Here is a 16,959-nt window from a genome sequence, read left to right as displayed (position 1 = left end):
TTTTCAAATGTTAATCTTTAATAACTCAAAAAGTATAGCAGCACAATCGATCATTTTAGCGGCACAAACCAGCACATAGCACAAATGAATGAGACCATTTTGACAGAGTTTTGTTATGTTTCGCTAGTGTGGTGGGGCCAGGTTCAAGATGACGTCATTTCCAGAAATTCGAAACGTTTATAACTCGAAAACGAAAGTATCCGAATCAATAATTTTTACTGCACAAACGTATCACCAAGGAATGAGACTGTTTAAGCTTAATTTAGAGAACGGGGGAGACCTAAAAATTTGACCTATAAGTAATCTTTAATAACTCAGTAACGAAAGCAGCACAAACAACCATCTTTGCAGTTTGGGGGATATTTGACGATGTGAGGGGGCTGGTTATCAATCAAAAATCATTAATAACATAAGAACTATAATAGCTAGGAAAAACATTTTTGCAGCACAAACCAGCACATGCAAATGAGACAAGTCTGGGGAGATTTTGACATAATTGGGGATTATTTATGAATAATAACAGATTAATTATGTCAGTTTATTCAGTATTAATATTTGTGTCTTTATTCATTGTTTGCGTCAACATTTCAGACTTTTTTCAATACATTATGCCTTTTCGCTCTATTTTTTCATTTTTGTGGGTTTCTTGTTATCTTATTTTGTTCCAACAATGTTCTATAAAAAAGATGCATTCCACAAATGGCCCCCAAGTTACACTTTGAACATCACTGATTGACAGATTTCGCCAGAAGAGCAATGTCTTGCCAAATGACGAAAGAGTGTCTCTACGCTGTGTCTTGTTATGCTTTGATCATAGTTGTGATCTGGTCTATGCTGACTGAATTGGAGATATCTCTCGCAAGGAGGAGGAGCCTACCTTAGCGGCGTTAGACATGATAGAGAAGAATATTGATTTAACTATGTTCTAATTATCAACATCTTCATAATTATTGGTTTACAATTTTTAAATCGATTAATAGTACCGCTGTATTAGGTTGCCTCGATACCAATATTTTGGTACCAGTAGCAAAATGCATTCTGATAGTTTTCTAAATGAAGGGCACCACAAAAAAATGGAATTATTGGCTTTATTTTAACAAAAAATCTTAGGGTACATTAAACATATTTCTTATTGCAATCGAAGAACAATTGTGTCCTTAAATAAAATAGTGAACATGCTAGACAACTTGTGTTTTAGTAGGAAGTAAACAAACAAAGGCTCCTAATTTGGTTGCTGACATATGCAGTAATGTATTGTGTCATTCTCCATCCTATTATTTTGTCAAATGTAAAGGAAAAGCTGTCAAAATGTATTATTAATCTCCTTTTTCATTTACTGTTAATATATGGTTATTTTCCGTTACAACATGTTCTATCTACACTTCTGTTAAAATGTAATAATCACTTATTCTTCTGTTGTTTGATGCTTTACATTAGTTTTGGATGATACAACAAATTTAGATATCGATTCAATACCAAGTAGTTACAGGATCATACATTGGTCATAATTTAAGTTCTCATGTGTCAAGGGACACATGAGAACACACGCCTCGGGATCCCCCGGGGAAGCTAGACGAAGTGGCTGGGGAAAGGGAAGTCCGGGCCTCCCTACTTAGGCTGCTGCCCCCGCAACCCGACCTCAGAGAAGCGGAAAAAGAAGGATGGATGAATGGATGGATGTGTCCAGGGACCTATTTCCCGAGTTTATGAATATAGTATGAATTAAAAAAACAACAAAAAAACATTCTATGACGATAAAAAATATTTATCGTAGTAGTATGGACTAGATACGCTCTTGTACTTGGTATCATTACAGTGGATGTCAGGTGTTAATCCAACCGTGGCATTTGTTTACATTGTGACGCCGGTGAGCTATCGTATCCTCCTACTGTGTGTAGTGAAGCATGTTTAGCTATTCCTTGTCCTGCAGGGATGATACTTGTAAAAAACTAACTTTATTTGTCGCCATGGAGGCGAGGATTAGTCATTTAGAAGAAGCTAAAACACTCCCGATTGCGGATGGACATCAGCCGCTAGTTAGCTATCAATGTCTTAAAGCACCTCTTCCTGAGGGCGTTTCAGTAGTATAGCTTTACCTTTATCGTTATTTTTTAAGCTTTGATTGGTTTGGTCTCCTGTAGTGGCCAATAATACTGCAGTATGGATATTTGTAGTTAATTCAGCCAGTAATGCTTGAAAATGCTTAATTTGAGAGCTAAAAATGTTTAAATATACTTAAAGTCATAACGTGGTGAAGCCATAATATTTGAAGCGCAGTAGAGGGAGATGACTGAATTTAAAATATTGGTTGCGCCGTTCAGCCGCGTGTTAAACTCACACGCAGAGTGTTGTTTTCCAGTATGAAATTATAACCCTGGCTGCTTTAATTAACAAAATAAATGTGCTTCAGTTATTAGTAAACATAAATAACCTAACAGCATAAACACTGTAGTGAAGTATTTACATCACCTTGATAGTCTTGTCTGAGGAACCAGAGAAAAGCAGGTCTCCTGTGGAGTAGACACACAGACACCATACAGGCCCCTGGTGGCCAACAAATGTGCCTTTGCACTTGAAGATCTGCTGGGGATCGTATGCTACACAGAGACAAAGAACGAAATGAAGGAGTTAGGAAAGTAAACAAAAAGAAGGAACCAAGTTGATGATGGAGTGATATAGAAGGAGGATAAATGTACAGTAAGAATTAAACAACTATCTAAGAAACAAGAGTATTCTTACATCCCAGGATCCCCATGTTGAGTCGAGCATTGATATGGGACAGCTCATCCTGTAGAAACACATAGATGTGACTTTTTATGAAAAATAAACTAGACCCTTGTGCTATTCTGAAGGTTTATACAACATGTCACAATTAAATGAACTAGTCTTCACCAGTTATTTATGACATCATCTCAATTACGTACCGTATTTTTCGGACTATAAGTCGCAATTTTTTTCACAGTTTGGATAGGTTGGATGCGACTGATACTCAGGAGCGACTTATGTGTGAAATGATTAACACATTAGAGTAAAATATCAAATAATATTATTTAGCTCATTCCCGTAAGAGACTAGACGTATAAGATTTCATGGGAATTAGCGATTAGGAGTCACGGATTGTTTGGTAAACTTATAGCATGTTCTATATGTTATTGTTATTTGAATGAGTCTTACCATAATATGTTACGTTAACATACCAGGCACCTTCTCAGTTGGTTATTTATGAGTCATATAACGTACACTTATTCAGCCTCTTGTTCACTATTCTTCATTTATTTTAAATTGCCTTTCAAATGTCTATTATTGGTGTTGGGTTTTATCAAATACATTTCCCCAAAAAATGCCGCTTATCCTCTATTGCGATTGATATGTTTTTTTCCTATTTTATTTAGCATTTTCGGCAGGTGCGACTTACCGTATACTCAGAAAAATACGGTAATTGCCAAATTTGGATGGTTGACAACGAGGCATTTTCAAAAAGGTATAAAACATGAAAAGTGAAAATAAAATGTTTAGAACTATGGGGAAGGGGCCATAGCCGCATATTTAGAGGGGTCCACTTACTCGCTAAGTTGGCAGTACTAATCCGTGTTTATCTATTTGTGGTGGTACAAATGTACAGGTTGCAGGAAAGGCAAACGCATATGCGTGAAAGGGAACATGACTTCAGGAAAAATATCTTTATAAACAGATTATTATTGAATGAAGTAGTTCAGCCATAATGCACAAAAAACACATTTTTGAAAAAAAATTATTTCAATCCTCAATGTCAGATGTCAAACATGGTGGTGAAAGGCTGAGGATTTGTGTCAAGACTAATTAAAGTATTGTACACTAACCATGTAAAGAAAATGTGATAAAATACAAAAACTTAAAAGTGACTTAAGGCCAAAGATTCCCAACACTTTCAAGGTGATCTCAAATAGAAAAAAGACCATAAAACAATCTCAGGGTTACAGGAGCATTTTGATAGTCAAATTAGACAACTTAAAGACCAAGATAAATTGACGGCTGAGGTTGATGACTAGTAAGGCACTAATTCCATCAGTCAGATTTAAATGTGAAACCAAAAAAGTAGCTTATGACAGCAAATCACTTGATAAATGTCGATGATTGTCTGCAAGCGACTGAAAGAAATTAATTAATTTGTTTTATTGAAATAATGACTTGTCATATGTCATGGGAATTTAATAAAGACCTTACGCCCTAATACAGATAAGAGCGGGTACTTTTTTTTTTGGCATGTTTTATAATACCATCCATCCATCCATCCATTTTCTACCGCTTATACCAAACATTTGATAATGTGCAAGCACATGAAATTAACTTATATTAAATTACTTACGTTGAGCATAGAGGCATCTCGACGAAATTCCATAAGGTCCTCACCCAGTTTACTCTGATTCTCATCCAACATATCTGAAGCACACAAAATCACAACTTTTGTTAAACAACAAAAACAGTTCCAAAGAGTCTGTACAAAAGACAAACCATGTGAAAACAAAAACAATATTTAACCTTACCTAATTTGAGCTCCAGGTTCTTTTCTAGCTGATCTAATTTCTCTGATAGTTTTCCCAACATGGAGCGCAGAAAAGCAATATCTTGGTCCTTCTGGGCTAAAGTCAACTGCATCTCGTGGAACCTAGTAGTAGTGAGAGCACAACTTTTTTAATTTCTCCTAAGGGATTAATAAAGTATTTCTGATTCTGTCAAGACCAGGGAAGCATACCATAATTATCTTAGTATACATCTGTATTTTCGTGATTCTCAACAGAAGCTGTACTTTGGCAGCCTTTTTTGTGTATTGATTGTCAGAAAATAGAGCTGTCAAACAATCAAAATATTTAATCGCGGTTAAGCTGAGTTTGCTCAAAATTAACTCAAAATTAATCACAATATATTGGAGATGAATATGATTTTTATCATTAATAGGTGTACCCTAGACAGATAATGTTGGTGTCTTGCCAGTGTTTGTATTTTGTAGGAGTAGAGAATTTGTATTTCTGCTATGGGAGCACTTGCATTCAGAGGAGGAGCTCCACTTTCATGTTTCGAGTTTCACAAATTAATAACACAAAACGTGGATTGTTAAGATCATGCTTTGACTGTCAAAAATGTTTGGTAATGTAAAATGTGATATCTGTACCTGAATAGATGCTTCTAAAGACTCTGTACATTACTTATTGAACAAGTTAATTGTCTTCATATTTCTGCATGAGAATGTTTTAACCTTCTCTACCTATTAATAACATGTAAATTTCAGCCTGGTAAGCATCCTGTAATTGTGGATAACCAATCAGAACAGGTTATCAAAGAATACACTGGAGCCATGGGTGTAGTGAACTGTAATTACCCAATTTGGGCTGCAGAGGGCAGTGGCAGGCATGCACACAGTATTACACCTAGTCTCAGTGGCAGCAAAGAAGGAGAAGAGAACATGTTCAAGGAGCCGTCATGTGTATGTGTGTATGTGTATGTATATGAGTGTGTGTATCTGCGTCTCTCTTCTGCCTTTTCAGTTTGACAGTAGTATTTCTAAACATAAATAAAAGGCTGACTTGTTCAATGATAGTCTACCGCCTTCATATCGCCGCTGCCGTTACAATGCACTTTATCTAAATCTGCCAGAAAACATTTATTTAGGTAGAAATATCGCAGAATAACATTAAAAACATCTCTGACAAAGCATGATTTTATTGTAAGACATGTTTTTGTTGTTTTGTTGGTTAGACTTGATGTGAAGCGTGGCGCTATTATTGTAAGGCTGGACGTTTGTGATCGGTATGAAAAAAAACTCGACGAAAGTCTCCGATTAAAGTAAACTTAGAATTCTTCTCTATCGTATTTTTTCTGCTGAGTTTTTATTTCATTTTACTAAAGCAGTTTGAGTAACAATCTACATTTTATGTCATAAATGCACTTAACTGTAATGTAAACACGGACCTGACGCTAGATACGGCTCGTAGGAGCAGCGTTTCCTCTTACGAGGTTGTCTCACAGCCATTCAAGATAAAATTGTCTCCTCTTGTCCTTAAAATGACTTGCCACGGCATTGGACTTGAGACTTTAATAATGTCCCGCTTTCTTTGTGCATTTCTGCTCGTTATTTTCCTGCTTTTTGCTCCTGGACGCCATTACATTTCCCTAAGCTACGGAATAGTCCAAGGTTCAAAAAGGAGTCAGTTAACGAGTTATGATCGAGTTAACTTTGACTGTTCTATTAGAAATATAACACGTGGCAGTCATTTGCTTTCAAGAATTTGTACAAAGACTGCTTGATGGAAATGGTATCAATTTTTGTTGAGTGCAACTGCTGTGCTCACCTGTCGTCAGTCTGCTGCAGAAATTCCTTCAGTCCTTCAAATTTACACACCTCCAGATGTGTTTCATATGTGTCCTGGTTGCCAATGAAGGCGCACCTGTAGAAATGATGTGGTTTTAGGAAATGACAATGATAAGATAGCAAGATATTAAGTTAAGCTTTAAGGCTTACCCATATTTTGAATGGGGACACTTAATGTGCTCGCATTCTTTTAGATGAGCCTCCAGGTTCATGGTGAGAAGTGGGGGGCAAGAGGGGTTGTTGGGGCACCGTACCGGCCTGTAGTCACAACTGGCCTCGTGTTCTCTGCATATTATCAAGACAACAATTGCTTGGTTTTCATGGTGGAGCACACATCCATCAAAGTATTTTTCTATCTCTTACTTGCGCAAGGATAGTTTAATAGTGAACGGGCAGCCCAGTGGATCCACCTCATGCGCTCCCGGCTTCCCCGCCACAGTGGCATTGGAGGCCGCACCGACACTTGCACCGCTGACTGTGGCCCTGCAGCCGTATTTACAGTGAATGAACAACTCCCCGATTTGCTCGGCTACGGCGATGTTGTTGACCACAACCGTTAACTTCGCCGCATCAACAGGGCACTTGTCTGTAAGGGGTCCAAGCATGAATGTTCTATTTTTAATATTTTTGGACAAGTGACATACAGTAAGTATTTGTTTTTTTCAAATCACCTGAAGTCAAGGCACACCGTCTGCAGAAAGTGTGCTGAGGAACATAAAGAGATTGAATTAGTTCAAATATACACTTGTTTTTTTTAGCTCAACAGGAAATATTCTGAGCCCAAATCCAGGTTGGATTTTACAGTGATGAGTAATCAGTACTGCTAAGGGGGAGGTAGTCAGTACAGAAAGGAGGTGCGCTTCCAATCAGAACGTCTACTAAAAACTGGAGGAGCAGAGAACAGGCAATTCTTGAATGGAAGTTTTTCTTCTACATCATGGCCAAGAAGATGACCAATTACCTCACAAGTAACGTTTATCAATACCAGATGTCAGAAAGCAGGTGTGCCAGGCTTTCCGAGGTGTGTGGAACATATGGGAACATATTCATAAGTCAGAGAGAAAAAGACAATCCGAATGTTGTCAACGCCTATGAGTCAGCCCCGGAGCAACTAATCAATCACATTTGCCTCTGACTATTTTCTGAATCCTAGACTTCATCGAAAAAGATGTATGTGGATATTTTCTCCATCAGGACATCACCACGGTGTGGCAGCATGGCAAGATAGATAGACTGGCCAACTTCATTGTCAAAAAGTGGTTGTAGCTGATTACAGGCTTCTCAGAAGTACACTAATTCCTAGTTTATTGCGGTTAATAGCGACCGGACATGACCACCATAAACAGATTTCCACAAAGTAATATTATTATTAACAAATAACATTTTTCATAGTTACAGCATAATTAAATTGTTTACTACCTTCTAAACATATTTATTCAACATTAGTAGAGCCCCTCTAAACATGAAATAACACCCATATAGTCACTCAATATATTAGCCTTGTGTTTATTATACTGTAGATTAAAGTCCTCACTAAGGATGTTCCGATCAAGGTTTTATGTTGCCGATTCCAATATCGATCATCCATTAGTGAGATCGCCCGATATCAATTACATGTATTACTTCACCTGTACAATTTTTTATTCATTTATGGTGAGTGCTACTGACAGTTTAACAATAACAACACAATATTCCTTAGTTCCCTATTCTATTTTGTACCACACAATTGTTTGAGCAAAGCAATTTCAATAGTACACATTTGCCGTAATGGAAGTTATTGTTATTAGTTTGGGGGAGTGGTTCCACACTGTGTATGGAGGGACATAATTCTACTAGCTGCTTGTCAGCCAGTGAGGATCAGTGTTTGTGCATTGAAAGGCATTAATCGGCAATTGCCATTCACATACTTTTACCCCAAATTTGGCCAATACCAATTGGTGACCGATGGAGCCGCACATCCCTAGACCTCAGCTTTAACCCGGGGATCTTCTAAGCATCATCGCTATGGCTGTCACTCAAACACTTGTGAGACACTTGTGATTTAGGGCTATATAGATAAACATTGATTGACTGATTTATTGAAAAAACACTTCCACTACGTGAAAATAATTCCTGGTAAAATCCTCTGTTAGAACCTAGGAGATTCCATGCTCTGAAATCACCTGCGTGTGTTGTTTTGCAAAAACTTGGTCAACTTTACATTCGCAGTTACGACCTTTATTTTTTATGTTAGCAGTCCATGTTAGCATTGTGTTTCTGCGTTATCATTCCCGATCGCTCAATGCAAAGCTGTTTCATTGATGTTGGATATGAAGTGCATCCAAACAATTCATCTGCCTTTTGGCCAGAAAGCTGCTAATAGCTGATAGTTTATTGCAGTTTTGTTAGCCTGAAGTGTTGCGGCGACTCCGATGCTACGTCCAACTGTTGCCGTTCAACAACGCTCATGTCAAAGGTCAAAGTCGAGATGTGCTATTGATGAGGCAGAAGTTGAAGTCTATCAACAACCTGTTCTGCTAAAAGGTGGTCAAATTAAGATCGGTGAAGACAGAGTAGCACCAAGATTAGCACTGTGTTGTTTACATAATGTTCACCCTTAACCCAGAAACAGAAGTCGTGATTGGAGTATATTTATAACCACAACACAACAACTTTCAGCTACAGCACGATTTCAAAAGTCGCAACAGTTAAATGCCTTAACACAATAATATTAAGTTGCAACACAATTATAAGCCACAAAGGACATGACAGACTAGGGCTGGGCGATACATCGATACACTCGAGTTTGTCTCTGTGAGATATAGAAAATTACTAAATCGTGATATTCGAGTATACATTCTCACACAGTTGCTTTTAGCTGCGGGCATTAAACTGCATGCATTTCTTCCGCTTTTTTGTCTCTCCTTCACACAGAGACTTAAAACAAGCGCACCTTACACACGTCACGCGTGCAACATCACATGCCCTCCCCGGGCAGAGAGGTAGCGGCATGGGTAACATTAGCTGTGATGCTAATGTTAATGGTGTATTGCGAGTGGTAACACGAGAGAGAGAAGGTGCGAATCTGGTAACAAATGGAGGAATAATTAATTCCCAATAAATACAACAAGCTGTTCATCGTCTGGCGGTGGTTTGGCTTCAAGTGTAAACATGTTGGAACATTTATATGGCAGAAGCGTTGCTACCAAAAGTAGCAGCACTGCTAATTTGTAGCATCACTTGAAAAGTCACCCGCTAGAGAATGAAAAGTGCTTCAAACTGCATGTCAACATCTCCGTTCGGTGCCACACCCACAAAATGCCGAAGCAACAATTTCCACATCAACACTGTAGGACATATACTATTTGATATGCAGCTAATTTTTATGTGACACTTATTGAAATATCTTGTGTGACATCATGCACAAAAGTGCACTTTATTTGTTTTTAACTATTGTAGTGGCGTTCTATACAAAAAGTACACTTTAATTTAGTGTTATTTTGATATGTCATCTTAGTGACATCGTGCACAAAAGTGCACTAAAAGCTTGTTTTATAATATCTCTGACAATCTTGCAATTTCTGTTTTGAAATGACATGAATGTTTGTGCCACTGCTTAATAACTGTTTAATAAAATACAGTTTTGGTCAATTGACTTAGTTGTGATTTCCCTTTCTGCATGAAAGTTTAAAATGAGCATATATTAATGCAGTATGAACAAGAATGTTATAATGTAGACACATAGAATCATCATACTGCTGTGATTATATGCATCAAGTGTTCATTCAAGGCTAAGGCAAAATATCGAGATATATATCGTGTATCGCGATATGGCTTAAAAATATCGAGATATTAAAAAAAGGCCATATCGCCCAGCCCTATGACAGACACAATGGAAGGCACAGTGGAGCAAGTTATGACGACAGATTTACTTCCTCCACTTTTAATAACAGTGTAATGAACATAGTATTATTGAAAAAGTAAAACAAGTTATGACTGAAAAAGTGGTCACACTTCAGTTACTTTTTCCAACTTTTGTTCATTATATCGTTTTTCAACTTTCCATCTTAAGAAGTCAGTGAGTCGCGGAAACTCTTCCGCTGTAGCTTCTTTCTGTCTTTGTATTGTCTTTGTTTTGGCTTATAGTTGTTGTGTTATGCCTTTATGTTGTTCAGTTGTGGTTTGTATTTGTTGTGGCTTTTGCAAACGTGTATTGTGGCTTCATGTTATGGATGGCTTTCCCCTTAATTTAAATGAACGTGGTGCACCGCTTTATTCAAACAAGATGTGAATGCATTGGCCAATAATTGTTCATTACTTGGTTGGTTGTTTCTATAATTCATTCAAACTTCATTTCCTTACAAGAAATAACAGGAAGAGTAGAAACTTCACCTGCAGTGTCCAGTGTGCAGTAATTACTTCACAGTCACAATGCTTGATTTGTTTTGCTACAGAGTTACTGAATCGATTTTAACTCACTGAATCGTTTCGAATAGGATCGTTCTAAAGAAATTGTATCGTCCCTAAAAAGTATCAGCAGCGACAAAATCTAAATCGAATCAAATTGTTGTTAAAACGAATCGCTACATTACTAGTAGGGCATTCAATCGATAGCAACTGGACTGTTTGGTCTGTTTTAGAAGACGTTTCGCATCTCATCCGAGTAGGCTTCATAACTAGTCAGACTAGGTCTGACCAATCTAAGTCTATAAGCACAAACTGATGAAGTCTACTCGGTTGAGAGGCAAACCGTCTTCTCAGACAAACCAAACAGTCCAGTTGCGATCGATTGAATGCCCTGAGATGACAATGAATAGAATAGAATAGAAACTACTTTATTGATCCCTGGAGGAAATTCAGCACCACAGTTCGCTCACAATAGACAACGACCTGGATAAATGAGAACATTCATAGACATACATTCCTATGAGCATCCCAAACGCCTAGTAGATGATTATAGTATCTTTATGATCATGAGAAGCCAAAATCGAAATGAAGGTTAAAATTCGATTAAATGTCAAGACCTATCACAGTTTCAGGGGAGATGGAAGTTGACCCGGAATGGAGGCAAAGTATACAGACCTAGATGCAAAGTGCAGGAAGGCTGGCTCACGGACTTTCGTAATATCCCGCAGTTTGATTTTGATTGAGGAGGAAGGTGAAGTGTTGGAGACCGCAAAACACCTAAGTAATGGGTGACATGGAAATGTCCTTGCAATTGCACCACTATGGAAATCGGCCGATACTGATCAGTGGCTGACGCAGCTCTCTTTAATAGTGCAAAGCAAGAAAGATAAACTTGAATTTTTGTCTCCATACATTTCTGAAGACCAGCTAAATCATGTGAGATTTACACCCGGTCAAAAAGCTTCAGAGATGTAAACTTACCCCACACGTGGTGATGACTGGGTCCTTGAAAACGTTACAGCACAACTGGCAGCACAACTTTACGGACGGCTGTTCAGCAAATACTTGTGGCTCCTAAACACAAATGTATTCAAATAAGATGATGCACATGTTTTATATGTATAGTAAGCGCAGGGTGTTAGACCCACCGTGTCTTCCTCCTCTTCTTGCAGAGAGTAAGTAGACCGCAGAGACATGGTGGACTCCGAATGCAGAGATCGCACTGAGATGGCTGAATCTGACCTCCTCGGAGTACCAATGGGTGGCTGAGGTGAAGAAGCGGATGGGGCATCAGGCATTGAGCTTTGCTACGTGTCACGTAAAAAGTGCCTAAATGCGTACCATTCCGTCGTCGTCATCCCGAGGGGAATATGTCAGCGTGCTGGAAGAAGAGGGAGTTCTTCTGTGCTGCTTATAGGAGCTTGATGCTTCTGCTGACAAAAAAATAAAAATTGATTTAAAAGTCGGTGACGACCTACCTAAAACGACAAAGTGTAGTTGCTTAAAAAGGAAAACTAGATTTTCACCTTTAGCTCCAGCAGCCACAGCTGAGAAGGTTGGACCAAATGTAGTCTCCATCCTGCTCTGTAGCAAAGGAAGATTATATCATTATCGAATAAACTTTTTTAACAACATGGATAATAATCCATGTGACTCAGTATGGCGCGGAAAATACATATTTTAAGACGGACTGTGACTTTCATGTATTTTGATTACTGGGTTGCAATCACGTGACCTAAAGGCACTTAAATGTTTCAGGCGATGGTCTAGAGTCCCGTTAGGCTAATGTTTATTTATCTGCATCAGTGCAAATTTGGGCGTATTTTGAAAGGTTTAGACTTTAGAGGCAAATATATAAACGATCAAGAAAAAAACAAACTTAAAATGGGATGGCGTGAATTTATACACTCTTATGAAAAACATATTTTTAAATGATTCAAACCATTTATCATCAGCAAGAAGTTACTACTCGCCACAACTTCACTTCTTTTGACATTTACGGTATTTATAGAAGAAAAGATTGGAGGCACATCATTTCTTTACAACTGATGGGGTCCACAAATTAAACATTAATCGGTGAAAGACAAAGTTGGACTTATTCGCGCATCGTTAAGGAACCCATTTGATTGACATAACGAGTGCTGTGCTGCTGTGATCTAATGAGAAAAAAGATACGTTTGTTTGCAGTTGATTTCATGTTACAAATATTAGTCTTGTCTACAATTCATGTCTGCAGTTTTTTATGGTGTGAAGTTAATATTTTGTCTCATTATTTAGCTGTAGATGTCCCTGTTGTTCAGCAATGTATGCTAGCAATATCAAGATTCGGTACTGTATATGCGGTTGAGCCTTCATCCAGTTTATTAATACTTCTAAGGATATTTTCCTTGATGCTAACGTATAACACCAAAGACGTTATAATGTGGTCATCCATGTCCAATATAGCACTTGGCTTTCCTGCACTACAACTAAGCTTTTATTTTCTATTATGAAAATGAACAGTGAAAATACAGCGAATTGGACCAACATTCACAATATGTATTACTAGGACTAAACATGACGTTAGTTTATTTGCACAATCAGGTCATCGTAGTTATATTTAGGCATAGTAACCATAAAAGAATACAAACTAATCTGGTCTCGTTTCCTTTTTTACATTTAGTTCTGCTCTCAAACACTACGAATACAGTATAGCATGAACTCGATTGGATCACAGAAAGTTTTGCAAACAAATCAAATGTTCACAAAAACATTTTACAAAAGTGATCGCTGCAGACACAATCATGGTCTGACTGTTCCAGAGGATGATGAAATGTATATTTTAGGAGCCATTTCCTTCGACGCACTTTTGTTTTTTTCCTGACTTTATTACCTTACAAACCACTTATTTTGGGAATCTATTAAAGTTATTTCCTATCCCCCTATTTGAACGATTGGAACACCCAAGAACAGAACAGCAATACGGCATTTTCCGCTCAAACTTTACACCGATTCTCACGTTTTGATGCTACGCTCAAGCTGCTTGACCATCGTGTGAATTAAGTTTCCAAGATGAAAAACGCACGCAACGTCATTTGCAACACAGCAATTGTAAAGCTGTATCAAATGTGTTCCTCAGAAGTACTAAACCAATGCTTCCAGGTTCTTACCCCGCTAGCTGTGGGAGTGGAGGGGCTGCAGGGAATGATGGCTGTGATTTCTGCTGTTCCACCGGCGTATCTGTTGTAGAGACTTGGTCCTGCTCATAAGCTGACGATACAAACACAGAAAGGACACGCGAGCAGCCGGGTAGTTTTCTATGCCGGGGAAAAAACAGATAATAGGACTTAATAACAATTATATGAACATTTTCGTCTTTACCAAGATAATGATGGCTTTGATAGGCAATGGTGTTTCTAACGGCGTCAGAATAAAATCAGCAACTCTTGATTGAAACTGAAGATTATTATGTTTGTCAAGGGAGAATTTTAACGGATTTCTATTGACCGTGTAAGTGACCCTAGAGTGTTATTATACTTTGATACCTGTATCTACAACAGATTCAGGGTGATGTGTCATATACAAAATCATGGGAACTTTGAGTACATGTACACTTTTATAATCTTACAAATGTGTGTACTGCTTGTTATGTGGTAGGTCTTTGTATTGCATGTCTAAGATTTTACTTTTTTCTGTATATTTAATGGATGTCCTGATCTTGTTGGCTCCAAAACACGTTTGCCTTTGGGTACTAGTAAAGTAACCCAACCTGACTGACCTAACATTCAGCTCAATTTCCGTTTCATCTGACATCATACGGACAAAGATAAAACTTTCTGGAGGAAAGTTCTGTTGTCAGATGAAACAAAAATGCCAAACATGTAGCCAACAAATTTAGCTGAACTGCACCAATTTTGTCAAGAGGAGTGGTCAAAAACTCAATCAGAAGCTTGTGGATGGCTACCCAAAGCGCCTTATCGCAGTGAAACTTGCCAAGGGACATGTAACCAAATATTAACATTGCTGTATGTAAACTTTTGACCCAGAGGATTTGGTCACATTTGGTCACCAAACTTCATGAGTGTTTTTTTGTGACCAACAAGTATGTGCTACAATCACTCTATAATAAAAAAGTAAGAGTTGTGACACGTTTATGAAATTAGAATGAGATAAATACTTATTATGAATGTGCCTGTTTACACATATACATACAGTGTGTTTATAAAACATTGATAGAGGTGTTTGTATGTTTTTATAAGCGCCTTATAGGCGGGAATACACTTTTGACGGCAATTATTTTAGGTTAGAATGCATATAAAAGAAAAACATATGTGCCTATCTTAGACAGGGATTGTAAACGATAGACAACATTTAAAAAAAAAAAGTGCAGTTCCCCTTTAAAGGCCTACTGAAACCCACTACTACCGACCACGCAGTCTGATAGTTTATACATCAATGATAAAATCTTAACATTGCAACACATGCCAATACGGCCTGTTAGGTTTACTGAATTACAATTTTAAATTTCCCGCTGAGTTTCCTGTTGAAAACGTTGTGGAATGATGACGCTTATGATGACGCATGTTTGTGACGTTATTGGTTGGAGGAGACATTTTAGCCCAGCACCACTTACGGCTAAAGTCGTCTCTTTTTATCGCATAATTACACAGTATTTTGGACATCTGTGTTGCTGAATCTTTTGCAATTTGTTCAATTAATAATGGAAACTATAAAGAAGAATGCTGTTGGTGGAAAGTGGTGGGTTGCAGCTGCCTTTAGCACCGAAACACAGCCGGTGTTTCTTTGTTTGTTGTGAAGCTTTAACACAGAGGGGTCAAGCGAACATGTTTCTCTACGTCAACCAGCAAGTTTTTGGATGGGAAAATTGTGATATTAAGTCGGCTCTTACCGCAGACTTGAGTGGATTATGCGACCTCCTCCTGTAGCTGTCAAAAAGGCAGCTGTGATCTTGGCTACCTCCAATGGCTTCCCTGAGAGACACTGGCGTTCACCGCAGCCCTCCGACTTTCAGGTATGACTTTATAATCTCACTAAAACACTATTAACACAATAAGCAGGTAGGGGATTTTACGGAATTATCTTAGTAAAAGTGTCTAATATCTGAATCGCTCACAGTCGTCGCCTGGAGCCGTCGCCTTTTTTTTTTTTTTTTTAAGTGCTTGACTCTAACTTTCCTCATCCATGAATTTTTCATCCTCGCTCAAATTAATGGGGAACTCGTCATTTCAGTAGGCCTTTAGGTAATACAATGTTTCATCATGCAGAAACTCTTGAAAACATCTTTTATTTCCTCGATAGTTTTTGTGCAGCCCTGTGGGAGACTTTCAATTTGCAACTGAGTCACAAAATAATGAGGAAGACTAAAAGCCGCGTTGAGAGGCAGACAGACAAAAGGGGAGGGGAGGAAGTGACAGCCAAAATTTTAGTGACCCTAACAACTCGCCCAGGCTGCGCGCAGAGACTATGCACTATGCAGAGTCAGCTGACATAACAAATGTCTGCAGAATTGGTCAGAAAACACTATCTCTCGGCAACCTTTCGATGAATCGCTCGCCCTGCGCGACGACGCGTTTGCGCAACTCGCCACGTGATTCCCGTAAATGGGGAACTTTGCACGAGAAAAGGGGGGCGGATACGGAGCGAAGTTGAACCCTGACAGCGAGCCAAATGATCAAACGGCACAGATGTTTGATGGCGTGAAGTGGTCCGTCTTCACCAGCCATCCCCTGCTCGCTCTTACCCGCTGTCATGTCGCCGGGAACCATCTTTAAACACAGATAACCAAGTGGCTAAAGCTAGCTTGTTTGCTAGCTTAAGTTAGCTGCTGTTTTCTAGTAGCAATCACGACCAAAAGCCGCCTCTTGACACGCTCTCCTCGCTGCTGACTGATGGTCGACGCTTTCCCTCGGCCAGCGAGAAAAGGTTTTTCCAAAGAGCCTGCTTTTAATGAGTGGACGTACCATTGTTTGAGCAACCGCGCAGTTCCAAGTTTGCGGAAGAAAAAATTCCTAAATTCCTCTTCCACCTCTCTCTCTCTCTTTCGCTCAACCTCACGCACACACTGGCGAATGCAGCAATGCATGGCGGGATATGTAGTGTGACACACGCGACTGGTTGTTGCACTGTGGCATCCTTTCAGGTTTTGGACTACATTACCCATAACTTACTTAGCGGTGCGGCTCGTGGAATCTGTGCTGTCAGTAAATTCCGTAAAGCCAACCCCCTGA

The 16,959-nt window shown here is 38.7% G+C and overlaps 1 protein-coding gene across 2 annotated transcripts in view; it reads right to left on the bottom strand.

Annotated features, from left to right (window-relative positions):
- Positions 1–16,848, bottom strand: part of traf7 (TNF receptor-associated factor 7) — a 31,746-nt gene extending 14,898 nt beyond the window's left edge. The window contains exons 1-14 of one of the 2 annotated variants that reach the window (XM_061885602.1): positions 16,693–16,848; positions 13,882–14,028; positions 12,259–12,316; positions 12,074–12,165; positions 11,881–11,997; positions 11,714–11,806; positions 7,018–7,051; positions 6,710–6,932; positions 6,497–6,631; positions 6,327–6,422; positions 4,524–4,645; positions 4,346–4,419; positions 2,740–2,788; positions 2,470–2,597 (exon numbers count right to left, since the gene is read on the bottom strand). In XM_061885602.1, coding sequence (XP_061741586.1) covers positions 2,470–2,597; positions 2,740–2,788; positions 4,346–4,419; positions 4,524–4,645; positions 6,327–6,422; positions 6,497–6,631; positions 6,710–6,932; positions 7,018–7,051; positions 11,714–11,806; positions 11,881–11,997; positions 12,074–12,165; positions 12,259–12,310 — 1,215 coding nt within the window. In that variant the 5' untranslated portion in view covers positions 12,311–12,316; positions 13,882–14,028; positions 16,693–16,848. The remainder of the gene's footprint in view (positions 1–2,469; positions 2,598–2,739; positions 2,789–4,345; positions 4,420–4,523; positions 4,646–6,326; positions 6,423–6,496; positions 6,632–6,709; positions 6,933–7,017; positions 7,052–11,713; positions 11,807–11,880; positions 11,998–12,073; positions 12,166–12,258; positions 12,317–13,881; positions 14,029–16,692) is intronic. The other variant, XM_061885603.1, reaches the window with a different exon arrangement.
- Between the last annotated feature and the right edge of the window lie 111 nt (positions 16,849–16,959).

This window comes from Nerophis ophidion, linkage group LG23, assembly GCF_033978795.1.
Source record: "Nerophis ophidion isolate RoL-2023_Sa linkage group LG23, RoL_Noph_v1.0, whole genome shotgun sequence".
Taxonomy (NCBI): Eukaryota; Metazoa; Chordata; class Actinopteri; order Syngnathiformes; family Syngnathidae; genus Nerophis; species Nerophis ophidion.
The sequence above is the reverse complement of the archived record's forward strand: the minus strand, read 5'-3'. Positions and strand labels throughout refer to the sequence as shown.